General features: G+C 41.6%; 1 protein-coding gene across 3 annotated transcripts in view; it reads right to left on the bottom strand.

The window, feature by feature from the left end:
- Positions 1 to 13,219, bottom strand: part of PCSK2 (proprotein convertase subtilisin/kexin type 2) — a 249,377-nt gene extending 236,158 nt beyond the window's left edge. Inside the window, exons 1-2 of one of the 3 annotated variants that reach the window (XM_010381469.2) lie at positions 12,947 to 13,219; positions 11,848 to 12,000 (exon numbers count right to left, since the gene is read on the bottom strand). In XM_010381469.2, coding sequence (XP_010379771.1) covers positions 11,848 to 11,967 — 120 coding nt within the window. In that variant the 5' untranslated portion in view covers positions 11,968 to 12,000; positions 12,947 to 13,219. Of the gene's footprint in view, positions 1 to 11,847; positions 12,306 to 12,946 lie in introns of those variants that run through there. The other 2 variants (XM_010381468.2, XM_010381470.2) reach the window with 2 other exon arrangements.
- Positions 13,220 to 15,398: the final 2,179 nt, after the last annotated feature.

A 15,398-nucleotide genomic window follows, 5' to 3' on the forward strand; every position in this document is an offset into this window, starting at 1 on the left:
CTCTTGGTCTCCCATTCTTGGCTCACAGTTTCTAGAAACATAGTCAGCTGGAACTGACTAGAATTGACTCTTGGATGTCAACTACCTTCTTGTGTTTGAGCTTCCATAATCACTGAAGAGAATTGGTGGCCACTTGATAAAACTGATATTTTATTCTTCCCAGCAGAATTAGAGGAGAAGCTAAAGGCAAAGAGGGATAGGATTTGTGGATCACCTTATTCTCCTCTGTCACTGGATTGTTAAAGATTAAGTCACAAAATTTTAGGCTACTAAGGACAATTAATGAAATCCACTTAACACAGGCACTAAATAGGATGTTCCTATAACCCTTCCTAGCATACTTGGTCTTCCTGATTGCACCATCTCATGAACATCTGCTGGGTGTACAGTGAGACTCTAATGATTATGCTAAGCCTTTAATTTTTTTAACATTGTTTATTTTGGTATTTATTGAGTGCTTACTAAATATATAGCACAGTTTAGTCAGTAAGGGAGTAGTCCAGGAAGTATAAATTCCTATTCTTTCTTTTACCAAGTGTCAACCCAATGGTCGTTGGTGTGGAATCCTTGAGTCTATGAATAGCTTTGTTTGCAAAATCGGAATTTATAAAAATTCTAGGGGTAAAATGGTGAAAAACAAACAAACAAAAAGCAGACCAGGAGGACCTGAAATGAATCGGTATGGTCAGACCAAATTGGTGTATGTGGTTAATTGCTTATAGGAGTGTCGCCCAATCTAGTTGTCTGTCTCATTCAGTCTGGAAAGCTGGTTCAATGGTATCAATAACCGCCAATGAGCAACAAGGCTTAAATGCTTTTTGCAATAGTTAAGCATACAAACATAGTGTTTGATATCCTTTCCCACAGGTGTTAAAGGAAGGGTTAAACTAATGTCTTTCTAGGATCCCTTCCTGTTCTGAAAGGCTGTAATTTCATAATTACAGCTATCATTTGTAAAAATGTAAATGACTAAAAAAACCAGTTAGAGTAATGCAGACTTGATTGGCTAGGTAGGTCGTCAAAATATTTTGGTGGGATAGCAATCTCCAAGTGGTCTGACAAGTGCTAAGAAATCAGTAATTCATAAATATCTTTAAAATCACATCAAGTGACTTTAACACTACTTTTCTATTTTAACCACTATACCTCTTGAAGGGATGGTCTATATTTGGTAACTCCACTTCATCACACTTGATGCTTCCCTTCACGATTGGGCTTTTTTCCTGTAGCAGACATGGTTACTTCCACGCTCAGATCCTCTTGGATAGGCCTTACCATTTTGTGTGTGCCAGCCTCTGCGTCTGTTTGTGAGTCTTTTTCTGGATGGCCAAATTCTGCTCTGTCTGAGCATATGCCAGGACAAAATGCTAGAGTGTTAACATCAACCTGGAGTAACTCTCAATCACCGATTAATATGTGAATGCAATGGGTGTAATAAATACCCCAGCTTCCTCACCTCTCAGGCAGGATAACTCTGAAGCCCATGTTCTATACCAGCTCCCAGTTTCCCAGTGGGATTGAGTTCCAGTTACCCACAGTGACAACTTGCTCTATGATGTACTCTTTATTCCTGCCTTCCTTTCCTTATCTCAATTCCCCACTCCTCTACCAGTATTTTCTAGAATCACTCTGAGTAAACTACTTGCATTTAAGTCCTTATTCCAGGTCCTACTTCTGGGGACTCAAATTAATACTCGTCTCCTCTTCCAATGTGCTAGGGTGACTACTCCTATTTCAATAATGACTTCATCTCTAAAACCAGTGGCTATGGTTGCTTCATTCTTTCCTTCTTAACTGTCTCCTCCTTTGCTTTCACAGGCCTGTGTGCTCTTGATTCTTTTTCCATATCTCCAACAGTCCAAGTTCTGACTCCTCTCCTGGTTCCTTTTTCTCCTTTCATGTCCAAAGTTCTCCAACATTTTGTCTTAGGACTTCGCTTTTTTTCCCTCTCAACGGTCTTCCTTGACAATCCTATTTCTTGCCATGGCATGAATGAGGTGTATGTAGACAAATCCTTGCGCATGTTACTTTTAATGTCTTGCTAACCTTCATCTCCTTTTTACTTTGATACTTCACTTCCATGAACTTCATCATTATCTGGAAGTGCTCAGTTTTTGGAAACTTGAGCTTCAATATCCCACTCATCAACCATAGCTCTCTCCCTTTTAGCTCTCTCACTATTTTTCCATTTTACTTATTCTTCTATTTCATTGACACTCTATTCTTTGGAAGATTCCATTTCTCTCACCTCTCAACCCTAATCTGAATGTTGCTTAAGACAATGACTCTGCTGGTGTCACCATAAATCCATTCTTTCCCACTTGGCTCTGCAGTACTGCCAGAAATCATGATCTGTCTTTGGTCCACTCCCTCTCTCATGCCTACTAGCAGCGTCTGAACTTCCATCTCTTTGAAGTCCCCATCCTGACACCTCTTCCCTCCCTCTGAACATTGACCTTGCCTCTTAATCCTCTGAAATAATTGTGACTCTTAAGTGGATATTATCACCACATTCTCCTCTGTGACCTACAAACAGGACTTCCCCTGCCAATTTTTTCCCCTTTAATCTGAAATTGAGACAGCTCCTTTTTCATGCTTGGGCTAATTTCTTCACTTTTCAGTAAAATCAAGCTACTCAAAAGATGAATAAAAATGAATTTGTAATTGAAGTTCTGATAAAAGGACTTGTGGTAAAATTAGAATTTTAAGAATGAACTAAGATAAGCAATACTATAAATTATGGTTATTAGTAAAAGATTAATATTTATATGTAACATGATGCGAAAATAATGATATACCTAACAAACATTGGAATGTGGAAGTAGGGAAGTTGAGAGAAAGTGTCAGGATACTAATTTCCCCATTTTACAAAGCACTGAATCCATAACTCACTAAAGTTGAAATATGTAATTAAATAAGTAAACATGTAATTAAATATATGTAATCTACCATGTGTGTATAAAATATGTAACTATAAACTCCTAAATATTAGACACAATAATTCCTTATTAATTTTAGGGAGGTATATTGGGAAATAATATCTCCTTTGTGTGACATATTTATCTGAAGTTTAACAATTTCCATAGTTCTCTTTTGATTTTCTCTTCTGTTAAATTTTATAATAATTAAATTGAATGATTTAAAACTTAAAATAGCACATATGATGAGATCCCAGCTCTATAAAACAATTTGTTTATCTCTTTTCTCTCTATACATATTCATACAGAAGTGTCTGCAATAGAGTTTATCTAATGCTGGTAATGGTTGTTTCTGAATAATGAGATTTGAGATAATTAAAAAAGACCTTCTTGCATTTTTTTATTTCTTGGTGTTTTTTAAAATAATGATGATATGTGATTCTGACAAAAATATCAAAGTTATTACATTATTCATATTATCGGGGTTCTTAACTTATCTCGTTATTTAATTTGATTATGTCCACTCATGGTATTCATGAATACTGCAATGTGTAAAAATATTGTCCTCACATTGAGATGTTTACCATCTCGCAAATGAAAGGATTCACTTTTTTGTTTGTGTGTGTACTTGTTTAAACCTTAAGAGGAAAGATATTCAATTGTCTACTACATCTAATACCAACATTAATTAAGTCATTAATTCAACAAATATTTCCTGTAGATGTAGCTTTGCCAGACACTGTTTACACAGAAAGCAAGGGTGACAATCTCTTTGCCTTCTACTTAAAACTTTAGAAGAGTGAAACCCAAATACTCCAGGTCAAAGCTTTTTTCTCTAATGACTTACAACACTTTGCAAATGTTTTAAACCTAAATTATTATCTTTATATTCTTGATGCTTCCCATAGTGATTCTGTATATTGTTCACTTTTCTTTGGACTCTTTTGCCTTTGATACAAAATAAGCATGAAGTGAATCTATTTAGGAAAAACTAGGAGAACAATTGGATATTTATGGAATTTAATGTCAAATTTAAAGTTGTAAACAAAGAGTAACCCCAGGAACCTACAGTTTCTTGTCAATTTTCTAATGGAGAAACTGCCAATACCCTGTAACAGTCTCAAGTCTACTTTACTCTATGTCAGGAAATTAAAAGTGTGTCATTGTTCTACTTTCAACGTAAGAACTTGTTTTATTCACTTATTTTTATCTGACAATCTCAGCACATCACAACAATTTCCAAAAAGTTATGGTCAAATTAGCTTCAGAGACAAAAAATTGTCAAGGCAGTTACATTCTTTTCATATGTGTCTCACATAGAAGCCATCTATTAATACACAACTATACATTTCAGATTGAAGTGTTGACTCAGATGTAATTTCTTGACTCCTTAATCACTTGTGGACTTTAGCTAAAATAAATACACCTTAACAAGGGAAGTCAAACAGTAATGTCAGTTTTTGAGCTGTCCCATGATTATTTGTATCTCAAATAATAATTCACAAATTCAGCACAGTTTATTTTTGAAACATTGGATCTGAACTCAATGAAAAATGGAACCACTGCTCTAGTTAGGAGAAAAAGTTTGAACTTCAGATTTCATGTTTTATTCTTAAAGCCAGACCTCTTTGAGCAGTTAGTTTGAGTTGAATATAAAATTGCTGTGAACTTAACTATGGCATCACTCTCTGATGTGCTCTAGCAGTATTATCTATAGCTAGTAAGATCTTCTGAAATTGAAATTGATTTCTAGATATTCATTCAATTGAGAAAAAAAGGTGTATTTCCCCTCTTTCCCTTCTTTTGTATTTTGATCAGGTTGTAACTGCAGACTTTACTTTCTTTGTTCAAAGAGATCATCTGTTCTACTACTGGTAATATCTAAGTTGGGGAATTTTAGAGAAACAAAAAAGCATGCCAGTTGCTCACTTGCTGGTTGCCACTTAATTCTGTTGCCTAACTGAATGGCTGCCTATAGAGCAATGGATTCTACAGGAATCGTTTCTTAAAAAATAGTTTTTCCAGCGCCTTTGACCTGAGATTATGGACGAATCACCACCTCGTGGTCCAACTGCAGTCATAGTCAAGGAGCACATATTAAACAACTGTTATGAGTAGGGCATATTGGTTGCCAGCAGGAGGAACAGTGTGTAGAATGGGTTCTATTTCTTGCTGGAGAAGACAAATCACCAATGTTTGAAAAGTTGGTTGACAATATATGGTGAAATACATGTCCTCTCACAAAACGTTGGAGCAATTTTTGTTGTGATTTGGCTCGGTTTGGCTTCAAGGTTTAGAGAGCCACTCTAGTAATGTAAGCAAAGGGATATTTATTGACAGCATATTAGTTTGGGCAGTACTCCCACATCTCAGTGCCCTAATGTAATAGCAGTTTATTTCTCGATCACATAAGGTCTTCTAATTCACGGACCAGGGACCTGAGCTCCTTTCATCTTGTGACTCTGCTTTGGCATTTGGTGTTGAAATTTACTGTTCTCAATTACATCAAGCCCCAGAAGAGAGCAGAACACAGAGAAACAATCCATAAAGAATTCTTATGCATCAGGCATGGAAGAAGTACACATGACTTCTGCTTGCATTACACAGGCTAGAATTGTCACATGATCATGCTTATCCACAAGGCAGGCTGGGAAATGTGGTTTTGCTGCAGCCCATGAAGCAGGAGCAATGAATTTGGTGCTTAGCTCTTCAGGCTGTTACAGGTGTCTTTTGCTGGAAACTGGGGCAGGAAAGCTATTAGAAACTTGGATAAAATGTCTGAGTTTCCCATGGCCTGAATGGGCTTTCTCATGGTAACTGTACTGCGTTCTCCTCTCTAGAGCAACTAGCCAGTCAAATTTCCTGAGGAATCCAGTATAATTGGCTGAGATAATTACCATAGTCTATAATGAATTAAATTTACTGAATTTGGGCCAGGTCATCTCATGGGTCATGACTAACCCATGGATGGATTGCTGCTGGGCTGGGTTTCTATATCTCACTCAATCAGTTGTCACTCCCTGAAAAGTACACCCCACAGCTACTTTTTTGAGGAAAAGAGTGTCACTAGAGCACAACCTGCTTATTGTTACTACTGCAGTACAGCTATTTTATACTATGCACTCAGTGCTGTGCCCAGAACTTTACATGCACTAATGATATTATTTATTTTTCACAGCCACCATATTTTATTAACCATTTTCAAAAGACAATGAGCCTCTGAGAGATTTAATAACCTAGCCAAGTTTCCAGCGCTATCTGACTCCAAATCCTGTCATCTTTACCTTTCAACATTATTGTTCCTGATTTTCTTCAGCCACAAGAAGAGTATTGGGAACAGTGAGTGTTCTGATGGCTATGACTGGTATCAGGGAAAGGAAACGATTACATGTCATCAAAATTCCAAATGGACAGAGAACACTGTGGTCTAGGTCAACCAGAGAAATCTTCAGGGATGAGCTCGGATTCGATCTAAGGCACAACATGAATGGCAGCCATGTCTGGGGAAGCAAGGTTACAGGTTGCTATTTTCCCTTAGCTACTGTGGTAAATCTTTTCATAAGAGAACTGTCCCTTAAAGTCTTCTTGGATTGAAATCTTTTAGGAAATGCTTAGGATCAACTCTATATGCTGTTTTTATTTTTTTCCTCCAAATATTGTCAATTGTGATGTAAAGAACTATGGGACAGGGGATGTGGAAACACAGCAAGAGAATTCTTCCTTTGACTTACAACTGGCTGCATGACGAAGTAGAAGTAAAAGCATATAATCTGGTTTCAACATTGTTGTGACATTAAGATACCATTAAATGGGTGGTATCAAATATTCAAAATACATATATCTGAGCAAAAATTTCTATCCACGATAGGTAAAGAAATCCTACAAATAAAAAGTGAAGATGGACAACCCAAAAGAAAAACTTTTCAGGGCAAAGCATCTGAAACAAATATGTTTAAAAAAGGATATCCAAATCATCAATAAGCACATGAAGAGGTGTTTAACTTTAGTTGATAATCAGGGAAATTCAAATTAAAGTCACAATGAGACACTACTACATACCACCAGAATGGCTAAAAGAAAACAGATGTAAAATATCAAGTGTTGGTGAGAATGTGGAGCAGCTGGAACTCTCACATACTGCTGGTGGGAATGTAAATTGGTACAACTACTTAGGAAAACCATGTGGCTGCTTATCTGTAGCTGGCGGAATTCTAAGATGGCCCCCAAGATTTCTGCTCCCTGTTGTACATGCCCTATGTAATCATCCTCCTTTTGAGTGTGGACAGCATAGGTGGGACTGTGAAGATGATAGATTTCACTTCTGTGATCAGATTACACAAAGGTGAAGAGATTTATTAAATGTTATTAAAGTCCTAAATCAGTTGACTCTGAGTTCATCAGAAGAATCAAAAGGAAAACAATCCTAGTGGGCTTGAATGAATCAGGCTAACCTTGCGAGGAGAGTGGACTCTTCCTGAAGGCAGATATTTGAAGGGCGTGGTGTGAGAGAGCTATGGAGAGGTCTCCCGGGGCTGAGAGTGGTCCTGGCCCAGCAACCAGCAAGAAAATAAAGACTTCAGGTCTAAAACCACAGGAAACTCAATTCCTCTAAAAGTGTGACTATGCTCAGAAGACAGTTGTTTCTTGGTCATGCCTCTAGATGGGACACAGCAAGCTATACCTTGATTTCAGCCTGTGAAGACTTGAGCAAAGGACCCAACTAAAATGTGCCAGACTCCTTACCCATGAAAACTGTGAAATAACAAACTTGTGTGGTTTCAGGCCACTAAGTTTTTTAGTGATACACAGCAATAGAAAAGTGATGGTCTTGTAAAGCTGTGTGTATGCATATCCTTTTACTCAAAAATTCCATTTCTAGGAATTCCCAGTAGAAGGGCGTATATGTGTTTGCCAAAATACATAGACTTTAATATCCACAAAAGCCATATTTATAATAGCTAAAATTGGAAAACAAAGCAAATGAAGGAGAAAGGAACTTAGGTATGCTGGTAATATTTTGTTTCTTGATTTGGGTGCTGGTTACACATGTGTGCTCAGTTTGTGAAAATTCCCTAAGCTGTGTTCTTTCCTAAATTATACTTCAATAAAAGTGAAGTGACCAGAAATTTATTAATTTTTTTACTACCTGGCAGCATAATGATTATTAGGTTGTTTTAAAATTAAAAAAATTCTCGCATGTTATAAAAATGGTCACATGATTTTACTTGTGTAATCATATCAGCATCTGTCCGCTGTGGATAAAACATAAAACACACCATAAGAAAATGAAACCCCTAGGACAATATCAGGTTCTTTTTAAACCCTAACTCTAACTTGATTTTTGGTTAATCTTCAACAGATTGCTTCAATGAATAATTTCTGTTTCAAATGAATTAAAATTAGTAGCATATTGAGAATTTTAAGGCAGCCTTTGGAATAACGCCTTTGTCATTACTGTAAGCTATTTCACTCTCCTAGACATAAGTGTCTTCTTTGATGGACGTAGGTCTTTGGGCCAGGGCCAGGTCATGATAAAATAGAAAGCTTTAATCTCCATAACCCTTTCAGAGGTAAAGTTATAGGTATTATTTCATTTTAGAGAGGAAACATAAATGTTTGTTCATGGTCTTATAAGAATCAATCAAATAACTGACAAACAATTAAATATTCATACACAGGCCACCATGCTAGATATGGAGACTATATAAAGATATAGTACATCATTTCTCCTGTTGGAATATTTGTAGTCTACCTGAAGATGTAAATACACGTACCCATTAGTTAATGACATATATTCATGTGTTAATAGCAAATGAACGATAAATATAAAAAAAAAAGAAAAGGAAAAATATCAGAACTCTAAAATTGTGTCTCAAGGGAAGAGTTCTTGGCAGTCAGGGAAGGCTTCCTGGAGGGAGCATGATATAGAAAAGCAATTATTTTTCAGTCAAGCAAATTTGGTTTTAATTCTCCATTCTTTTCCTTCTCAGATATAAGCAGGGACTTAACTTCTCAAAGCCTTAAGGTTTTCATCTGAGAATTACAGCTGATACCAGTGGTTTCTTTCATAGATTTGTGAGGTTAGAATGAGATAATTTAATAAAAAAGCAGGTTCTTCTAGTCTCCATTGCTAACCCTTCATATGGATGAATAAATAATCACTGAGAATCTTTTGTGTCTGACACTGAGCCTCAGAGTAGGGAGCAGCAGGGAGTTGGGAGGCATGCTAAGTGTCAGAGCAAGGAAGGAGAAGGACATATGGGCCTCTAAGATGCATAATAACAAAGGTCGGCAAAAGCACATAACAGTATGATGAAAGCAAGATAGGAAAGTGTCTGGGAAACCTGTAGTAATAAATACAACTAAGAAAGTTTCCTTCAAGGCTGGCAACACAGTAATGTGTTGGTTACAGGGAGGAAATGAGAAATATAGGAGGTATTATCCCTGAATAGTTACCTTTTCAGTAGAAATACAACACCTACACCCATATTTACTTACATACATGAAATAATGAGGACAAGTGATGACAGTTATTAGCTTATGTTGTGCAGTGTTTGCCTATCAGTCACAAAAATTTGGAGGAGGGAAAGCTCTCTGTGGTCTGTAGCATCAGGAAAGGTTTGAATTTGGGTCTTGAAGAATGGGCAGCACATGGATCCAAAAGGAGGTTTATTCTAGGCAGATGTTGCACCATGCAGTCCCTGCTACTTAAATGTGTAACAGAGCGAAAAAAAAAAAAAAATCACTGGAGTTGCTACCTGAGAGGTTATGGAGAGGTAAGGAGAGAGGTCGGTCTCTTAGATGGGAACTGCAGGTTTCAGGTTGTGATGCAAAATCAGTGGGCTCCTCTCCAAGGAAGAATGAAGGACAAAGAGGCCTAGTTATCTGATCTCTCATCCTAAGGGCACATTTTCAAAGGGGTAGCTAAGAGAAGAGAAAACCACTGAGAGCAATGGTTTTCAGAAACCTATGGCTCCCTCCCACTCCCCTGCACCCATGAAAAGGTGTGGGGGAGGGGGAGGGAGCCACAGGTTTCTGCAGCAAGATCACACTCAAGAATTAAAACCCCTTTTCACCTTATCTCAATGCCCCACACCCCCCTGAAAGCACCTAGCTTGCTTGGGTGGGTACTAAGGAGTAAAGAGCATGGGTTCACTTCTGAAAGATCTGGATTGAAGCCCTTGCCTGTTTTTATCTCACACCCCTGTCTGAACCAATTTCCTTAACGGGGCCACAGGCTCAATCAAGAGATGTTGAGATTAAGTAAAAATGTATGTAAGGACTCCGGCACATAACGTTCCGTATAACTAATAATAATCACTATTATATTTTATAATGGCCTTTGGGTCCTGGGTCTTGCCAAGTTTGGGGTAGGGGAGGGGGGTGTGAAGAAGGAAGGTCGGCTTCTTTATTGTGTTGGTGTCTCTCAAAACAGCCGGCAGGCCCTGGGCCGAAACCACAGCGGGATGCTCCCTCCACCGGCGCCTTCTTTCCCCTGCTCCACCCACGCTTCCCGGAGCAACAAGTTCCTTTCCACAAGACCCGCCCGCGCGCCACCGGCGGACCCAGAGACTCTTCCCAGACCTCTGTCAAACTCGTCGCCAGACCCACCTGGGGTCGAAATCCCGGTGCTGCCTACGCCCTTAGGAGGAGGGAGAGCCCCCCACACTTGAAGGAGCTCTGGCGGTGGCTGGGAGAGAGGCGGGAGGCTTGGGAAGTCAAGACAGAAGAGACTAATAAGAGCTTCGGTCTGCGCGGTCCTTCAAGGCAAAACCAATAACCAAAAGCACCCACCGCTGATCTCACGCTGCTCTCTTCCTGGGATCAGGAGCGAGATGGAGCCCGAAATCTCACCGACCTCCACCCAGCCCTCTGGTAGCCACATCTCTGTCCTCTGGGTTCCCCTCGCCCCAGCTTCTCTCTGCACCCACACTCCACCCCAGCCTGCGCCAGGTCCCCTAAGGACACTGGAGATCCCTGATACATCTTTTGCAGGAGACACACGCAGGTCAGCCACAGCCCCCATCCAACGCGCTTCTCTCCTCTCTTCTCCCAGGATGGGTACCCTCGAGTCTCCAAAGGAGACCCAAGGTGTCCAAAGCTGAGAGGCTCACCTGTATGCCCAAACTGTCAAACTCTGACAACTTCTTGGAATGGGGATCCCCACGCTCTAGTGGGAAAGCCAGGCTGGCCGCCCACGCATCAGGAGAGGCCATTTCGACTTCTCAGTAGGGAATCCCCCTCAAAATCCACCTCTCCAGCTCCTGTAACCGGGAGTTGAGAACTAGGGAGCCAACCAGAAGTGCGCTCTAGGGGTGGGCGGTCGTGGGCGGGGGTGAGGGCGCAGAAGTTACCCTCCGATTTTGGAGACCAGTTTATGTTTCCAAATCTCCGAGAGTCAGGAAGCCGTTGTTCCCGGAGAGGAGCAGGGACCGAAGTCACTGGGAGGGAAGTCCTCCGGCGCGGGGTGGGAGAAGCACCTAGGTGAATTGCAATGTCCAAGCTTCCAGACCCGTCTGTAGGAAACTATTCTTTCTCCAGGGGATGGGGGTGGGGGAGACGTCCCTGGCCAAGCAGCCAACGCCAGGATCAGCTGTTCAGGGCTTCATCCCTCCATCCCCAGACAACCTCGAGAACTTGGTACCTCGGACAGCATCCCGGGAGCATGGCATCCTTTGAAAGGTGTTATCCTATTTTCGCCATCAAGTCATAGAGCAATAAATTATTTTGATGACCTTACTAGTACAGATGAAGGACATTTTAATTACATAACCGGTGAAAGATCACCGGAGGCAATATCGTGTTAAAGAGCCCATGGCAGAATATCTGCATCGCATGAGAAAGAGAGAAAACTTGCAAATCTGCAATGAGATTGCGCAGGGCTGCCCCCCGTTTTGAAACAACATGCGAAATGCATGGGAGAGCTTACCTTTCGGACTCCAAAGCCGTGTTCTGCTGCAACTTGGCGAGCTTCGTCCTCTCCCCCTTTATGCAACTCCACAAGAAAATGATTCGTGAAGACCGGTCGCTCAGCAGATGCAAAAACCATGACACAGAAGAGGAACCCGGCGGCCGCCTTCCACTGGGAGACACAACCACCCTTCATCCTTCTTTGGGAGTGAAAAGTGGTGCTAGGAGGCGCGCAGGCTGGCAGAGCAGGGGACTCGGAGGGAGGGTGCAAAAAAAAATATATATATATATAGTTAAAAAAAAAAAATCTTTGTAGAGAAAGAGACTAAATAGGGTCTTGGAAAGCAGCGAATCAGTGTGTGTTCTCCAGCATCTGGCTACAGGGAAGCCGTGCAGTCAGGCGGCCCGGCGCGCGGGCAGGGGTGCGAATGTGGGGAGCTGTGTGTACCGGAGAGAAAGAGCGAGTGTAGGTCTGTGCTTGATGCTAAATCTGCATTTTCAGCTCCTCCTCAGCTCCAATTCCCCAGGGGCTGGAGGAGAGCACCAGCTCGGGTGACGTGAGTCCGCTAGCGGCCAATGAGGGCGGGGGAAGCGGCGGGCCCCGCCCTGGGCCGCCCCGGACCCGCCCCCGCCCACCCCAGGCCCGGCCCGGCCCGGCCGCCTCCGCCTTCTGGGGGCGCCGCGCCGCGAGCCGGCGCCCCCGCCCCTTTCAGCACTGGAGAGCTCCCCCATCTCAGCCTGGCCCGCCGCGCGCCCAGGAAAATCCCCCCAGCTGTAATCAGGCCAGCGGCGGCGGAGTGATGTCATTGTTTGTGGGAATCTGTAGGCTCTGGGAAGGGAATTACGGTGTGTGCAGCTCTTGGAGGCCCCGAAGGGAGCTGGGGCGCCGGCCTCTGTGCCTCTTCCTGCTTGTTTCCCGCTGCAAAACACCTCTCTCTCTCTCTCTCTCTCTCTTTCTCTCTCTCTCTCTCACACACACACACACACACACACACTCAAGGCATACTTGCCTCCCCTTATCCCAATAACAAAGCAAATATTAACCCTCCTCCCACCACTTTGGGCAAATCCCCGGGGAGGTTTGCTCTTCTTTGCACCAGGAGGGTTGGGGAAAGCACCTTCTAGGGGTGATCCACGGGGGGCGAGAGTGCAAGGAGGAGCCCTTGTTTTTTATAGGCTCCAGGCAGGTCCGGAGCGAAGCGGCTGGGAAGCTTAGCAGGAGACCGGGCTAGCCCCATCCGCGATGGTGACTGGAGGAGGCTCCTCTAGGAGTCCTGGCTGCACCTCCAAGATCTGCCTTCAGGAGAGACGCGGCCGGGGTGGACACGGCGGGAGGTGCATTCACAGACTTGGGGACGTTCCACTGTGCAAGGACAGCGAGGGTGCGAGTTGAGGAAGGCATAGCCACGATCCCAGGCGCCGGGCCAAGTCGCCCGCTGAGCGTCTTCTGCTGGAGGCGACATGGGGCGGGGGCAACTAAGTTATCCAGTTAAGAAACGTGCACTCGCTCTGGACTCTGCTAACTGCTGACGACGGACTCCGCTTCTTGCCTCAGAGGGAGGAAGCACATACCTTCTGCATGTAACGAAATGAGGACGACTGTTTTAAAGCAACTTAAATACTGCTGTGTTAAAGAATATTTACACTGATCTCATTGTATCATTTAGCTTCAGAGCTCAAAATTCTGCTTTACTTGGATAAGAGGTAAGAGATCTTTTCTTAGGGGCTTCAGTGCATGCAATTCAGAGAGAAAGGAAGGGACCATTTATACCATCGACACGTTGCACACACATTATCATGTATACACAGATTCCTCTCTTTTTATTTTAGCATGAAGTCCAAATCTACGCAAGTCAGAATCTACGCAAGAAAAGCACTATTGGTAGAAATGAATACACTTTGAATGCCATGGGCCACCCTGTCTTCAGAGCAGGTCTGTTTGCTGACATAGTTGGCTCCCTCAGAGCCCTTTAAAAAACTGTCAAAAATGTGGGCATTGCTGAAGGTTTTTATTAAAACATTAGAAGTCTGTAAGACATTATTTATGATTGTTATTTGAATTTCTCTAAGAAAATTAAGCTATCTGTTAGGACTTAGGGCCATGGTGGAGGCAAGGTTTCTGGAAAAGTATTAATAAAAGGAAACAGATCAGCTCTGGGCCCCTCTTCTCACCACTGCTCAGAGGCGCATTTCTGCCCGTGTTCCCCCTTTCTATCACTCTGTCTTGTTTAACAGCTTACCCCCTCACAATCCCTCTGTTTGTTTGATTATAACACAAGGTTTTCTTATTCAGAGACCCTCAGCTCTTCCTCTCCCTCTTTTTCTTATAGTTCGTCCATATTTTGAATCAAAGTGCCAGGCTGATATGAAACAATACCACACGGTTCTTTCTGCTTTGTGTTGTCATTTGAAAAAAAATGGCACCAAGTGTGAAAACTACATTAGACAGATTCAAAACCATGGAGAGCATTTCAAAAGCTTCAACAGAGATAAAAATTTAAGTTCTTAGAAAGTAGATCCGAAGAGCATCAACTAAATTAATTTAGAAGATGATAGGTGTTGGGAAATAGTGCTGATAATGTAGCCAGATCTCTTTGAAGATGCACATAAAATTATCATCTTTCTAGAGATATTTATTAATTTATTTCTGAAACCACAGTTCCATACTTCATTTCTTTTCTTTCCTTCCTTCCTTCAGTATTCCTTTCTTCTGTCTTCCTTCCTTTCCTTCCCGTACTTCCTTCAGTCCTACCTGATTCATGTCCTCATTCTTAACTTCCTTATTCTTCCTTCATTCTTCCTTCTTCCTTCCTTCCTCTCCTTCCTTCTTTCTTCTTTTTCTTTCTTTTCTTTTCTTTCTTTCTTTCTTTCTTTCTTTCTTTCTTCTCTCTCTCTCTCTTTCTTTCTTTCTTCTTTCTTTTTCTTTTCTTTTTTCTTTTTCTTTGTTTTTTCTTGAGATGGAGTCTTGGTCTGTCACCCAGGCTGGAGTGAAGTGGCCTGATCTCGGCTCATTGCAACCTCTGCCTCCTGGGTTCAAGCAATTCTCCTGCCTCAGCTTCCGAAGGAGCAGGGACTACAGGCGTGTACCACCACCCTCGGCTAACTTTTTTTATTTTTAGTAGAGACTGGGGTTCACCGTGTTAGCCAGGATGGTCTCTATCTCCTGACCTCGTGATCCACACCCCTTGGCCTCCCAAAGTTCCAAATATGAAATGCTGGTAAATGTTGAATCTCATATAGCTATATTTTAAATAACTTAAACTGTGTAACATTGGCCACAAATGATATAAACCTGAATGACTAATTAAAATAAGTGATCTTTAGTGATTTGCATAAAATACAGCTCATTGTAATATTGTCAGGACAGAGTAGCAAAGGGAAAGATAATTTTTTTGGTTATTCAAATACTAAATTTTCAGTACACAAGCATGTAGTAAGCAAGTAGAAGAGGAAATGTATTTATCCCTTGGATATCTATTGATACATTGTTATTTGAAATGCTAATACACACCCATGTGTGCACACAAATTGCTCTTTTAGACAACTATTTTTCAAACTTCTTTTGCCAGT

Source organism: Rhinopithecus roxellana, chromosome 13 (genome assembly GCF_007565055.1).
Source record: "Rhinopithecus roxellana isolate Shanxi Qingling chromosome 13, ASM756505v1, whole genome shotgun sequence".
Classification (NCBI taxonomy): domain Eukaryota; kingdom Metazoa; phylum Chordata; class Mammalia; order Primates; family Cercopithecidae; genus Rhinopithecus; species Rhinopithecus roxellana.